The sequence below is a fragment of the Diplotaxodon limnothrissa genome, linkage group LG8, assembly GCF_057381915.1.
Source record: "Diplotaxodon limnothrissa isolate DT_005_m linkage group LG8, D_limnothrissa_male_GT1.1, whole genome shotgun sequence".
Taxonomy (NCBI): Eukaryota; Metazoa; Chordata; class Actinopteri; order Cichliformes; family Cichlidae; genus Diplotaxodon; species Diplotaxodon limnothrissa.
Window position 1 is genome coordinate 1,903,731 of NC_140603.1, and position 15,498 is coordinate 1,919,228.

The window sequence follows — 15,498 nt, forward strand, 5'->3', positions numbered from 1 at the left end:
CATGAAAGCAATCTGCAACTCTGAGAGCCGAGGTGCACAGACAAATTCAACAAGCTCCCTCAGAAGTAGTACAAGTCCCCATACTTCATTATCAGCATCTTCAATTGTGTCATGCACCAAAACAGGCAAGAATTTCAAAAGCCACCTGTTTTGGGCTGCATGTCCTCCAAGCCTGGCTCCTGTAGTGGGAATAGTGTTTAGCTTGTTGATGCTTTCACCAGGAAATGATTTGATTCTTTCATTAAGAACCTCATAACTGAACCACTTTTGTGTTCTGATTAAGAACTGCAAAAACAATGCCAAATCATAATCTACTACCCCCTCAAACAGATCATGAGCTAAACAAGCTGGGAAGCCTGGCTGACACACATGAAAGTTGGACAGTTTGTTGAAAACACTGTCACATTTAACACCGTGATGAGTGTGTACTTCATCGTTACTTTCCAGAAACCGCACAGTCTCATTATGATCAGCTGGATTTCTATGAGTGAAAACTGTGAGAGGGTTCGACTGAAATTCACTTTTTGTTGCCAAACAGTATCTGCAGAAATATTGAGCTGTGCTGAAATTTTCTGTAAAGCCACCAACCATGTGGGAGCCCAGATTATCGCCCATTATGCACACAACAGTGCCTTTATATATTTTTCCATTGAAAGATATGCCCCTTTCCTCCAGCTCACACAAGTCTGACACTAGCTTATTGAAAATCTTATTTGCAATCTTTCTCTACACAGAGTAATGCCAACTGTATCTGATCAACAGTTGATCGTTGGTGTGGATGAAAATTTCCAAGTGTGAAGTAGACAGCCAATACTTTATGCTTTGTCTTGGCAGATCCGAGTGGATTAGCCACCTCAAAAGCATCCTGAAAGAGCATTACCTTTAAACTGTCTGGGTCTGAGGAAAACATGGCATTGGATTTGATGGCCCACCCATCAGTGACATCACACAGTACATCATCTTCAGAATTTGAACTAGGACTGTGCTGATCTAAACCTTGCTGTTTCAGAATTACTTTGAGGGTTTCCAGTATTGGGATGTAATGATAGTGCCTCTTCTGGCCACTGCGATTGCATCCAAGAAAGACTTCAACAGGTTCAACATAGTCATAGTGTGACTTGTAATATTTCAGCCTCTTGTGTTGCGTAGTTAAATGACCCTTTTCATGTAATGCCTTGTGCATAGGGCTCTGCTCGTATATACTATTCCCAAGAGATGTTACAGTCTCCTTTGGAACACCATACTGCCCCAGTTCACAGGCTAGTGCATCCACAGTATATTCCTGTTGAATATCACTTATAGTTCTCATTTCATTTGCTATTTCTGTTATTGTGGAGGCTGGAACCAAATATTTTGCCTGTAATCCCAAGTAAAACTGAGCAAGACTCTCTGTGAAGTTGTCTTTCACCTGATCACTGCAGAAATTATCACTTTGTTCTGCATCAGTGTTAAAACTTTCAGGTTCTTCAGGTTCTACATGTGATCCTTCACCTTGGAAAGACCGTTCTGTTAGTTCACATATATGAACTGGGGCTATCTTGGTAACATCCCACCCTTTATGGTATCTGGAAATATGCGTTAAAAAGGATGACTTTACATTGAATGTCTTAGAACATCCATCAAAGGGACATGTTACAGTCAAACCCTCATCTATGTGACCACTCAAATGACACTTTAAAGTTTTAAGATCATCATATTCACTGCTGCAAAAATTAAACAAGCACCTTAACTGTACAGACACATCACGGTTCCATGTTTGTGTGCTCCTTCTGTCTACATGAGCTCGTGACATATGCACAGCAAGGCTACTGTATGTGTTAAACTTCCTTCTGCAATCCCTATGGCCACATAAAAAAGATACATTATTATTATTTCTGTGTGTTCGGCAGTGTTTCAAGTAATCAGTCGAAGACCGAGCGTTAAAGCCACAAATGTTACAAGTCAACATTTTTAAGAGATTGAATTTGCCAATTGAAGGATAGCCAGAATCAGAACAGAATCAATATGAAAACAATAAATTTATATCAGCACAGTGAAGCATATTCACTTTTCAGGTACCTTCAAATAAGCAATCTGCGTTGGGCTGCATGGGCCACTCTCTTTGGGCTGCAATGTTTTCTGCAATGAAATCTGATTCTACTTAACTATCACCCCTTTTAATTATTACCATGTTCAGTTGCATGCTAACGTAACACAGCGAGCTATAACAATACACACATGTGGCTAATTTACACACACACACACACACACACGCGCGCGCGCGCATCCAACTTATGGGCTAACGTTAACTTTAGTTGGGCAAACCACGCTTCAAAATAACGCAAAACCCACACATTCAAATGTTACCATGAAAAACACATGGCTACCAACTGACTATCGAGACCAAATTTCATGTAAGAGGGAGGGAAAAAATGTTTTTTGACGTACTTACGAAGCGCAGGCGGCTGGCTAATGCTAACGCAGCTAGCAGCAAACATCCACTCACATACATACCACTACCAACTGCCTATCGAGACCAATTTAATGTACGAGGGGGAACAAGGTGGCACTCCATTCTCATTCTCATTCCACACAACCAACCTGTTTCCAACTTTCCTTGTGACTTGCAGAAATTTAGGTAGGCACTGACCGCACTGAAAGTAATGGCGTCGGAATATTCTGGCTGGGGGAGAAAATTCTGCCTTGCGCAACAGCAAACTTTCCGTATTTCGCAAAACGGAGCGAATCCGTAGCAAATCCACGGTAAAGGGACCCCTAAATTTACGGATTTTTTTAACAGTGTAATTATTGTTGGGGATTTTAACATCCATGTGGACAACCCTCAGGACAAAGGGACTAAAGACCTGAGTAACACTCTGGGCAACTTTGGGCTGACTCAGCATGTAACAGAGGCCACACATAATAGAGGACACACTCTCAACCTACTGATCTCCAAAGGCCTGAGCATTTCAAAGGTTACTGTGTCTGATGTGGGCCTGTCTGATCATTACTGTGTTTTCTTTGAAAGTAAAATCTCAGCCCACACAAATATATCAACAGCAGTGATCACAAAACGGTGTATAACTGAAGACAGTAGTGAGATCTTTAACCAGGTCTTCCCATTAACACCTGACCTGCCCAGAGGGTCAGTCAATGAGCTCGTCAATAGCTTCAATGCTAACATGTTAAATGTAATGGACACTATTGCTCCCATTAAGGTGAAGGTTATCTCTGGAAGGAAGAAGTCTCCATGGAGAAACTCCACACTGGTGAAAAATGAAAAAAGAGAGTGTAGGAAAGCTGAGCGCAGATGGAGAAAAACAAACCTCCAGGTTCATTATGACATCTATAAAGAGAAACTTCACAATTATAATTTACAGCTGAGGAATGCAAGAAGGTCCTACTTCTCTGACATCATCACTAAAAACAGCCATAATGCTCGGGTCTTATTTTCTACAGTTGACAGGCTAACAAACCCTCCTGTGTCAGTGGCAGCTGAACTTCATTCGACCATGGCCTGCAATGACTTTGCCAAATTCTTCACAGAGAAAATCCAAAAGATTAGACAAGCAGTTGGTACATCAACAGCAGATCAAGGATATGTACTGTGTCCACCAAAAAACTGTTTAAACACCATGAAACAGTTTCACCCTATTAACAGCAAAGACCTGGAGGACATCTTAGGTCAACTGAACTCCTCTTGCTGTTTAGATGTCCTGCCAACAAGTTTTTTCAAAAAGGTCTCAAAGACTTTAGAGTCAGACCTGTTACAGATCGTCAGCTTTTCTTTAATGTCAGGTGTGTTTCCAGAACCACTAAAAACTGCTGTAATAAAACCTGTACTGAAAAAGGACAAGTTTGACAAGACACAAATGAACAACTACAGGCCGATCTCAAATCTCCCATTTTTAAGTAAGATCATTGAAAAAGCAGTTTCTCAACAGCTCAGTTACTTCTTAAAACAGAATAACTGCTATGATGCCTTCCAGTCAGGTTTTAGACAGAACCACAGCACTGAAACCGCTCTGACCAAAGTGTTTAATGAAACAGAACTAAACTGGCAAAACTAAACTAAGGACCGAGGGAACACAGAAAGGCACACAGGTTCGGGGAGGAGACATTGACAGGGCAACACTGAACTGAGGGAGACATGCACATAAATACCAAAACAAACCAAACAAAACACAAGGAGCAAGAGTCCAAAACTGAGCCCAGAAATACACAAAAACAGTGAAAAACAAAAACAGCTCGAATGCAGGGAAGCAGTGTCCATAGAGAACAGAAGGTCGGCACCACAAAAGTTCAGTTCAGCTGTTCCGGGTGCTGGCCACGTGAAAAGTGGCAGTGGCGGCAGAGCGGGTCCGGAGGCCAGCCGCGTGGAAGATGGCGGCGGCTCTCAAGCGTCGGGTGTACTGGTCGAGGCTTGGTGGGCACAGAACCAGGAAAGGCAGGACCAAGTGAGGCAGGACCAGATGGAGGCAGGACCAGATGGAGGCAGGACCAGACGGAGGCGTCTTACACCCTCCAGCAGAGACGAGGAGGTGCTGGCCGGGCTGACCCGAGCCGCCAGCAGAGACGAGGAGGTGCTGGCGCGGTTCTCTTGAACCCCCAGCAGAGACGAGGAGCGGCTGGAGCGGTTCTCCTGAACCCCCAGAGGAGACGAGGAGCGGCTGGAGCAGTTCTCCTGAACCCCCAGAGGAGACGTGGAGCGGCTGGAGAGGTTCTCCTGAACCCCCAGCGAGAACAGATGCAGAGCAAGCAGGTGCGGAGACCTCTGGCTCAGCGGACGCTAACTGTAGCTGCACAGGGCACGCAGCTGGCTTGAGACGCAACTGTTGGGGTTGTGCAGTGCAAACAGTCTGTCCAAGCTTTATCAGCACAACGCTGTCCTCAACTGGCTGAGGCTGGGTGTCCATCAACCCCACCCGAGGAGCAGGTACGGGTGCCGGGATGAACGGAGCCTCTGCCAGGCTGGGGACAGAAGCAGGGACCAGCTGGACCTCAGCCACCCTCACCCGAGGAACTGATACGGGTGCAAGGGAAAGCTGGGCCCGTGCTGCCCTTGGAACAGGTACTGGAGTTGGAGAGCTGAGCTCAGGAGCAGTAACGGACACTGGGAAAACCAAGTTAGTGGAGCCAAACACAGTTTTAGCAAACAAAGACTTTTGGCGGACTGGTTTTAGCAACTCTGCTGTACTTAAGTTGCTCAAGTTAGAATTAGCAGTTTTTAAAACAGTGATTGTACAGATGGATCCAGGCATAGCAAACTCGGAGTCTGTAATTCTTGGCTCAGAAGGAGCAGTTACAGAGATAGGAGCATTTTCATAGACTGTTTCTAAATATGCAGGCTGGTGAGCAACACAGTCCAGGAGTGAAGAAACACCATCCACAGTCTCATACTCAGCAGGTACAGGGGTAGGGGAGTTAACACAGGTGGTGTCTGGAGTAACTGGGTGCAAAACTAACTCTGGAATATTCAATCTGAGCTCCCCTATCAGTTTACTCATGACGGACGGTAACTTGTTTCCCTTAACAACCGTGATTGAATGCACAGTCTTAGTGTTTTCAAAACCGCGGCCCAATCGAGTCCCATAAAAGGCAGACTCGCGCTCCCGGGCATGCCGAGCCTCCTGCCTTCTCTTCTCGTTAGGAAAGGTGGAGTCTGCACCCTGCCGATTCCATAGGGAGTTTCCTGGGTCCATGACTTGTTGCGTCGTACTGTCACTAACTAGCTGTGTGGAGGCAGATGAGGACCCAAACGCAAAACTCACAGCGACAGGAGCTGAACTCAAAATAACTGCTTTATTGCAGGCTTTACAAAGAAACAGAACTAAACTGGCAAAACTAAACTAAGGCTCGAGGGAACACAGAAAGGCACACAGGTTCGGGGAGGAGACATTGACAGGGCAACACTGAACTGAGGGAGACATGCACATAAATACACAGAGGGTTAACGAGAGAAGTGGGAGCACACAGGAAACACAGCTGACACAGATAATCATAACGAGACACGGCAGGAGTAACGCAACACTGACAGGAGACTGTCAAAGTAAAACAGGAAGTACACAGAGGTCCAAAGTAACAGTGGAGCTGTTCTCATCGAGACAGGAGAGCACTGGCATAGCGGGCTGGGGAAACATGGAATAAACCACATCAGTCCAGCTCTGAGGTCTTTACACTGGCTGCCTGTCCGTCAGAGGATAGACTTTAAAGTTCTGATGCTGGTCTATAAAGCTCTGAATGGTTTAGTGACCCAGTATGAACCTTTCAGATCCCTCAGGTCATCTGGATCTGGTTTTTTATCAGTTCTCAGAGTCAGAACCAGACATGGAGAAGCTGCATTCAGCTTTTATGCTCCTTATATCTGGCACAAACTCCCAGAAAGCCTCAGATCAGCTGAAACACTCAGTTTATTTAAATCCAGGTTGAAGACTCACCTGTTCTCAGCTGCATTTGAATAAAACACCAAATCTGCACTGTTTTACTTTTAAGCTAAATTTCAAAACTTACATTTTAACTACTGATTTTATCTACTGTTCCTTTTTTTCCATTTTAAATCATCCATCCATCCATCCATCATCAATTCGCTACCGCTTATCCTTTTCAGGGTCGCGGGGGGTGCTGGAGCCAATCCCAGCTGTCATAGGGCGAGAGGCGGGGTACACCCTGGAGAGGTCGCCAGTCTGTCGCAGGGCTAACACACAAGGACAGACAACCATTCACACTCACATTCACTTGTTACATCCTTTGCAGGAGGTCTCTGCTCTCCAGGAGTTCACTATGCAGGTGGGGGAGAAATCTAGCAGAGGTGGGTGTCTATTGTCTTATGTAGTATGGAGTTGACTGAATGCTGGTGTGGTTGTAGTTTCCTCTGCGGTGGGGTCGGGTGGGCCACCCCGGGCTCTGTGGGGCTTGGCGGTGCTGCTACTGTGGGCCCCGGTCCGGATGGGCCCAGGCCCTCTGCCCTTGATGGATTCCAGGGAATTGGGGTGCCTACTGGAGTCAGCGGGGGAGCTGGCCCCAGGGAGCGGGCACTTTGCCCCCACCCCCCCTCGGTGATCACAGTGGCGGACACAGGAAAAAAGGTTCCGCTGGTCCCTGAGAGCCTTTTGAAAAGGCGAAAGGCCTGGGTGACCAGGGCTGAGAAGTACCACAACGAAAACAGGCAGATGTACAGGCGTGAGATATGAATGGGCCATATGGCTCGCAAAGTGGGAATCTTCTATGTGCCAGCTGAGCCCAAACTGGCCTTTGTCATCAGAGGCATCAATGGCGTGAGCCCCAAGTTCTGTACCAGATCTAAAATGGTGTCTTTGTCAAGCTGAACAAGGCTTCAATCAACATGCTCAGAATTGCAGAGCCTCACATTGCTTGGGGAAGTCTGTGCGCGAGCTCGTCCACAAACGTGGCTACAGCAAGATCAGGAAACAGCACATTGCCCTCACAGACAACGCTGTCTGTCTTGTCTGTGAGGGCTGCTACTGGAGGACCAGGGTTTGGTGTTCCTTCCCTCCCCATCCCCAACTGCCTCCCTCTTCCTGCTCCATCACACCCCCACACATGCAGGACCTTGAGGTACAGGTTTGTCACTGAGGTGCAGGGTCGGCATTCCTCCTCTGTCCCCTTCTGGCCACCTGTGCCTCAACTTAGCCATCCCCATTACTCAAACTCTCAAGACACATACATATAGGGCCTTGGGGTTGGGCACACTAAACAGCGTCCAGAGGACAATCTGTGTATTTAACCTCACCTCTGGACCCACTTTTAAATGCATGTAGACATTGAGGGTTTTCGGGAGGCGCTGTGCTGACACCTGCTGCTCTTTAGCAGAAAGCACCATGCCCTCCAGCACGCAGCAGCACCACCACATCTGAACGGGCAGAGGAAAGGATGGGGTCTTCCCACCTCCATTCTCTGTTTGCCATTGGGGGGAGGGGGCCAGGATGAGGAGTTGGCCGTCTGGTTGGGGATGCGGGCCCTCCCTGCTGCTGCAGGACCAGGGTCGGTCTGCTTGTCTCCAACCCAAGGGAAAAGGGCAGCATCTCCTGGGTCTGGGGGTTGATCCCCCCCCCCCCCCCTGGGCGCGAGGGTACCTGGACCCCGGGTATAGAGTATGTTTGGGGAGTGTGAGTGTGTGTACAGTGTCCATTTCTGTGTGTCTCCATGATGGGCGAGTGCTGGATATTTGTATATGTGTGCATGAGGTGGGAATGCATGTCTGTGTCTGTGTATCAGGTCAGTCTTAGACTGCATCTCTTTGGGAACATCTCAGGCACCCCCCCCCCCAGGTCTGGGGGCCTATCTCCCCCCACCACACTCCCTGCCAGTGGCTGATGCCTTCAACTGTCGGTGCGTTGGTGGCTCTCGGTGTCCGGGGCTGGGCGCTCAGGTGCTCACTCCTGGTGGCTGCCTGGTGGGGCTTGGCTTGGCACCCCCCCTTGAACCTCAGGCTTCTGGGTCTGGAGCTCGTTCCACTCTGGCCCAGCTGGCTGCCAGCAGAGCCTGCGGGCACGTCACCGCCTGTGGGCACGTTGCTGCAGCCGCCTGCACTTTTGCACTTCTGCACTGTGGCTGCTGGGTGATCCCGATCTGGGGCTCTCCTTAACTCTTTTCTAGGTGGGTGGTGTGGCTGCCCCTTCGGTGGTCCTCCGTGGGCTCTCGGGCCTGGATCTCCTGCATGCCTGCTTCATTTCTTGGGAGGCAGGGCTATGGCTCCCCACAAAGCAGGCTCATGTTCCAAATAGATGTTGAAGAGGTTGTTAAGACTCTGTGACCCATCATCCATGTTTGCTGAAGCTGTTCAAATTTAGCTGCATTACTGGGTGTAGTTTAGTCAAAAGTGAGGTGTAATTGAAGATATTTAACAGGATATTTTTCAATGAGCCAACGTAAGTGTTTAATTTCTATGACAAATGGATTAGTGTTTGTGTTTACCATGTTTCACTCTTAACAGTACAGACTTGAAATTCACTTGCTGAATTTCAGGGGAAAAAAAATCCATATATTTGACATATTTCATTGTTATCCCAGAATTATCTTGTTGTAATATCAGGATCTTTGTCAGTCATTAACTGCTCCCATAAACAGTTGTGCTGTTAACAGCCATCACTTGACCCAGCTGTGTTACCTAATTATATGTAGCGAGTAAAAGCCACCGAGTAGCCACTAAGGGCCTCTATACTACTTGTGCAAACTTTCAGGCCCAAAGCTCTTACAGGAACGAGCCCAGAATAAACGGGACAAGAGGGTCAATATCAGTCAGATACGTTAAAATTTATTATTTTAAAATAACACAAAGCGTTTGCAAAAGGCCTAAAACATCAAAATGGGACAGGTCACTAACGACCACAAGATAGTCTTATTGGTGCAACCTGCAAGCAATGCAGCCATCACCTGTGGGCTTGCTCTACCCCGGTGGTCCCAGATGCTCGTTGCTTTAAAAGAAACAAATCCACCCCAAATAAATACGAGCCCAACAGAACACTTATTGCATGCACTAAGTGTTTTCGTTCAGGCAATAATCGATGGCACTAAAATCACTCTTAATAAAACTTATTCACCGCAAATCCACACGGAGCACCTCTAAAAAGACCTACTTCCCCTAAGGTAAGAGCCCAGCTCTGGGATTGCACATTGCCCGACTAATATTGCACCAGCCCAGTAGAAATAAAAACAAACCCGGCATAAAAAACTGTTTTAAAAGGTGACCCTACTAAAACCAAAAACGCAACAAAAAGGAGGAGGAAAAAACAGTGACAAATTCACATGTGCAGCCTGCCCTCCAGCAGACAACTGTGTTTGCTGCACACCTGTCTTATCTTGGCTTATCTTCTAAAATCACTACTCGAACCTCTGCTGTAGAGGTTTAAAACAACTGTTTGTGTAGAAGACAATTAAAACTTCTCAGGCTCTTCACCTACTCACACAACCATTGTTTACAGCCGCTTGTCAGTGCAAATGAAGAGCACCTGCTGCTACTTCCTCTTTTATACCCTCCATTGGGTCCCCTGGGTCCTAAAGCCTTCCCATTACATATAGACCACCTTCAGAGTTTTTCCTTCTCTCCCCCCTTTTCGCTTATCATGTCTGTACATCACTCTGTATTTAATTATTAGTTACTTTTCATCTCTGGCTCTCTTGCAGAGTAAGTCCTTTGTCCTGTCTCCCTCCCCTGATCCCCAACTGGTCACAGCCTTCCTGAGGTCTGCTCAAAGTTTTTTCCTGTTAAAGGAAGTTTTTCCCACAAATGTTGCCAAGAGCTTGTTCATATAGAGTAGCCTGCTTGTTGGTGTTTTCTCTGTATTAGTGTAGGGCTTTTACCTTAACATTTAAAGTGCTTTGAGGCGACTGTTGTTATGATTTGGCACTATGTAAATAAAACTGATTTGAACTGAACTGAAATGAACAATAAATACAAACCTGGCAAAAAAGCATTTCTTTAATACACTTTGTATAAAATATTAGCCCGTTTCTTTGATCTGTTTCATATAGATAAACAAAACATTATCACCAAAGGGTGCTCTACATATCCAACACTCTAAGCTAAGCTAAGCTCCTCTTTATTGATGATCATCTGTAAAATTGAGAGTTTGACCACAGTGTCCAATGTGGTCAAAAGAACAATACTGCCATAAACTTGCCAAGTTATTGCTACCACTGTGAGCCCAGGACACACACACAAAAGAGATTCTTAATGTTCTGCCCTCACTTCACTCAGCACTTGGCCTTCATGCATCTTTAAACTCCACCCCGCACACACACACACACACACACACACACCCTCTCTCCTTTTCTCTCTGCTACCTTCAGCACTTCTCTTTCATTGTTTCATTGATCGCTCAGGTTTAGCTGACATCATTGTTCCATCTCTTTCTTTTTATTTCTTTCATTGTGCATCAAATCATTATATTCTTGTTTGTGTTTTGCCCACCAAAAGAATTTGAAAGGAAATTATAATCCAGCACAACAAAACACGAGAGGAGAAGTCTAACTGCAGGATGCTTCCAGTTACCAGAACCATTTCCAATGTAACCTAATAAAAATATGAGTAACAGATGCATCTATAAACTGGACAGAGAGGGCGTCTTTGGAGTGTCACACGTTAACCAGCTGCTGCTTCCCAATTTGCAAAAGAAACAAAAAAAAGAACATCTATGTATTTTTTCTGTTTTTCACCAATAAAATGATTGAAATAATTATTTTGCCACCCTGACCACCCGATGCCTTGTTTACCTCTTGACCACTTGCAGCAGGGACACTCTTAGATTGCTCCTTTTGGTCCCACGGTCCTTCTTGTGGACTCAGTGTCTTCAATGTCAAACTGACACAACTTTAAGAATTATGGTATTATGAGAAATACCAGTTTTCACTGAAAGAGTCAGTGTCAACACTTTGACAGAGCTATGCTAGGCAGCCTAGACCTCATGAGGACATCAGAGGGTGAGATGGAGCTGGAGGACTATGCATCTACTGCCTAATCTCCAAAGGTGTGCATGATGTCATCACACATAAGAAGCTAACCATCTACCCAAACCAGAAACCCTGGCTGAGGTCAGCTCTCTGCTGAAAGATAGGGAAGCTTCATTCGGGTGATGCACTGGCCTCGGCCAACTGGAATGCAATCTGCATTGGAGATTTTGTTGCATCTTTGTGAGCTGCATGGATACTCAGAGAGTGCATGAGTTACTATATGCACCATGTGTCAGCAGCAGTGTTGGGTAATGCGTTACTGTAATTAAATTACTTTTCCACTGAAACTCCCGCTAAGCAGCAAAACCTGGTTTTACTTCAGCAGCACAGAAAGCGTCTGAAGGTGAGCTTAAAAAATGACTGCAGGCTACATTGTGGAAGAGATGCTACCGCTGCGTACTGAGTCTCTGTCTTTTAAAAAAATTATTTATTATTTAAAGAGTTTAATTTCTATTGTTCGCCCACTCAAGGTTTATAGGAATTTGAAGTATTTAGTTAAATTACTTATTTAGTAATTAAGTTACTTTTCTGACACAGTAATTAGATAAGTATTTTAAATACAATATTGATTAAGTAATTAGTAATTAATTACTTTTCTGACACAGTAATTAGATAAGTATTTTAAATACAATATTGAGTAAGTAATATGTAATTAGGAATTAATTACTTTTTTAAAGTAACTTACCCAACACTGGTCAGCAGTTTGAGAGACATCTTCACTGTTGTGTAAGATTGGGTGATTTCTGTTTTTTATTTATGTTTGTATCTTTTTTTCTAAATTTCTAATCTACACATAACACTACAAGTTTTGAACTTCGTATATTATCAGTTTGGAGACGCCAAAGCTTAAGTTTATAATTACTTATGGAAATGTCATCCATGTCCACATTCTTCATATGAAAAAATACATCATGGGGAAAAAAGAAAAGACGGTTCAAATGAGGATAATGTTATTTTGTCATGGTCCTGGGCCATGTGGGCCCAGTATTCTTAGTTTCTTGTATTTTTGTATTTCGTTCCTTATTTAGGCCATGTTTCCTAAGTTGTCCTGTTGTGGTGTTCCTTATTTGACTTCCCCTTGTGACTTTTATCCCCTGTGTGCCCCTCTATGTATCTGTGAGCCCTCATCTCCCCTCCTTGTTTCATTCCATGTTTCCCCAGCCCACTATGCCCGTGCTCTCTCTCTCCTCCTGTTTGCACCTGTGTACTTCCTGTTTTACTTTGACAGTCTCCCGTCAGTGTTGTTTACTCCTGCCATGTCTTGTTATGTTTATCTGTGTCAGCTGTGTTCCCATGTGTGGCCACTTCCCCTGATCATCCCTCTTGTGTATTTAGTCTCTGTGTTTCATGTAGTCTGTGTCGCGTCGTCTGTGTTACCACCCCCTGTGTTCCGTATCTCCAGCCATAGCTTTTTCTTAGTTTATGTCCAGTTTAGGTTTTCTGTTTGAACTATTACCCTTATACTGCCCTCGCTCTGGTTTGTTCTGTTATCAGCCATAATAAAAGGCTCGCTTTTGTTTAATCCACTCCTGCATCTTCGCTTGTGTTCGCGTCTGGGTCCAACACACACATTCCCACACGGTCTATCTCCACGGACCGTGACATATTTAGGATGAAGCTTATGTGTATGCATGTAAAACATGTAGTCACTGTCTGTTTCCCAAGTGTCTGTTGGCTAATCAAAACTTGCTTCCACTTTCCCATGCTCGCTGTGACATGACTGGTCTAGTCCGGTCATCTTCTTCTCTTCTCCATGTGCTCGTCTAACATTCTCCATCACAGATGCTTTTGTGCCTCCTCCCCATCTCCGCCATGTTACTCAGGGCTCCTGCTGTTGTTAGAAAGAATGTTTAATTCCTTCTAATGATCTCTCCTTATTGAACTGATAACAGCTCTTTACATTAAGTTGAATATAAATTTCCAAATTAATGTTAATCTGTCTAATGCTTGTGATACAGTTTAATGTAGTTTCGTTTTTAGCAGCATCCTCTTGTTCAGTGTGGTGCAGGCACTCGGGATTTTTTGTGTGTGACTTTTTTGCCCTGCTGACCTGCAGAAATGCACCTTGTTAGTGGTCTGGAGCTTTTGTTTTACAAATATAACACTGCATTTTCCTGTCTGTTCCTCTCCAAAACTAACACACACTGACAGAGAGCTGGTGTTGTCTCACCCTCCGTGTAACTAGATAATATGGAACTTGTCCTCTGTAGTGGAAATGCAGTCTGAGTGCTCAGTGACAGCAGATAAATACTACATAATCCCATTCAGTTATTTACATAGTGCCAAATCACAACAACAGTTGCATCAAGGTGCTTTATACTTTATACGCTTGAGTTCATTGTGAAACCTGGCCCCACCTTATCATGCGAATTCCTGCGGTCAGATGGCCCAGGATGTGAGTGGGCGTTAAGGCGTCTGGGAAGGGATCTCAAAACTGGATTATAGATGGCAGAGAGTTGGTGTCGTAAACCCCGCCTCTGTTCAAAGATGGTCGCTCACAGTGGACATAGATGGATTCTTTCACTCCTCTTTCAAACCATCTGTCCTCTCTGTCCAAAATGTGAACATTGGCATCCTTGAAAGAGTGCCCTTTATCTTTAAGATGCAGATGGACTGCTGAGTCTTGTCCTGTGGAGGTGGCTCTTCTGTGTTGTGCCATGCGCTTGTGAAGTGGCTGTTTGGTCTCTCCAATGTAGAGGTCTGGGCATTCCTCGCTGCACTGTACAGCATACACCACATTGTTAAGTCTGTGTTTTGGCGTTTTGTCTTTCGGGTGAACCAGTTTTTGTCTGAGCGTGTTGCTGGGTCTGAAATGCACTAGGATGTCGTGCTTGGGACTCTCCACCATTTGACCTTAGAACTGAAAAAGCTTCTCGGATGAGAGGTGAAACGTCTTCAAGTAACTTAAAGAAGTCCAGACGCTTTTCTTTGCAAGCTCCTTTGACTACGATGACCTGGATGACTGAGAACCTTCACAGACATCCTTTGAAATTCTTTTTAAAAGTCATTTTAAAGACCTTCCTTCAACGTCCCAGAGCATCTCAAGCTGTCACTGCATATTAGAAAGGATCTGTTTGTTTTAATGCAGATTGTTGAGTCTACAAAGGTTTAGCAGTCTTACCTCTAACATCTGTCCTATTTTTTAATTTAATTACATTTTGTTTATATAGCAGTATATTTACTGGCAAACAAATGTGGCTAATTTGTGGAATGTTGTGTGTTTTCTTTGCAGCATCCAGAGGACGTGGCACAGACCGAGGGTTCGCAGCAGCTCCACCTGCAGCCCAGCGATTCATTAGAGAAGCAGCAACCCAAGAGGTTACACGTCTCTAACATCCCTTTCCGCTTCCGGGACCCTGACCTCCGGCAAATGTTTGGGGTGAGATGAGACACAATGACACGCAATAATTTATGTGCCACTGTGCACTTAAAAGCAGTCACTGCTTTTAAAGAACATCAGCAAATACAGTCAGGAAAAGATAAATCTATGTGTCTGTTTATGTATAGCTATAATTAAAAAACAGAAGTTAACCGTAGTCTACAGACTGAATTTTAATAGAAATTTACAATGCATTATTTACATTGGGTAAACATGAACATTTTCATGTGGCTTGTTGAATAATTTAAACACCCAGCTGCCTACCTCTGAATATTTGGTACGAGAGCGTTGCATCTATTTCCATTCCAAAGGCCACTGACAACAGAATAGGTACACTATAACCATCAGCATGGTCTTACACTGGAAACACACAAAGAAAACAATGTGCTTGCATTAGCATTAGCATCACACACACCTTAGAATAGAATAGCATAGAATAGCTTTTTTATTGTCACTGTTACTAGAACAATGAAAGGCAGTTTTGGCATTTCTCCATGTGTGTGAAGTACACAATAGCACAAGTATTTACACATCTTAGTATTTCATATCAAGCAAAGAACTGGTTTCTATGAACGTTTAGAACACTGAGGACATCAGCATAAGCACACAGTCATACAAAAAACTAATCAAAGGCAACAGGTCATTAAAAACAGTCAGTGGCACGCTAACGC

General features: G+C 44.7%; 1 protein-coding gene across 1 annotated transcript in view; it reads left to right on the top strand.

Annotated features, from left to right (window-relative positions):
• The window catches only part of LOC146626096 (RNA binding protein fox-1 homolog 3-like), a 171,604-nt gene that overhangs the window by 88,169 nt on the left and 67,937 nt on the right, over positions 1 to 15,498 (top strand). The window contains exon 3 of the mRNA XM_085361150.1: positions 14,681 to 14,827. Within this exon, the coding sequence (XP_085217276.1) occupies positions 14,681 to 14,827 (147 nt within the window). The remainder of the gene's footprint in view (positions 1 to 14,680; positions 14,828 to 15,498) is intronic.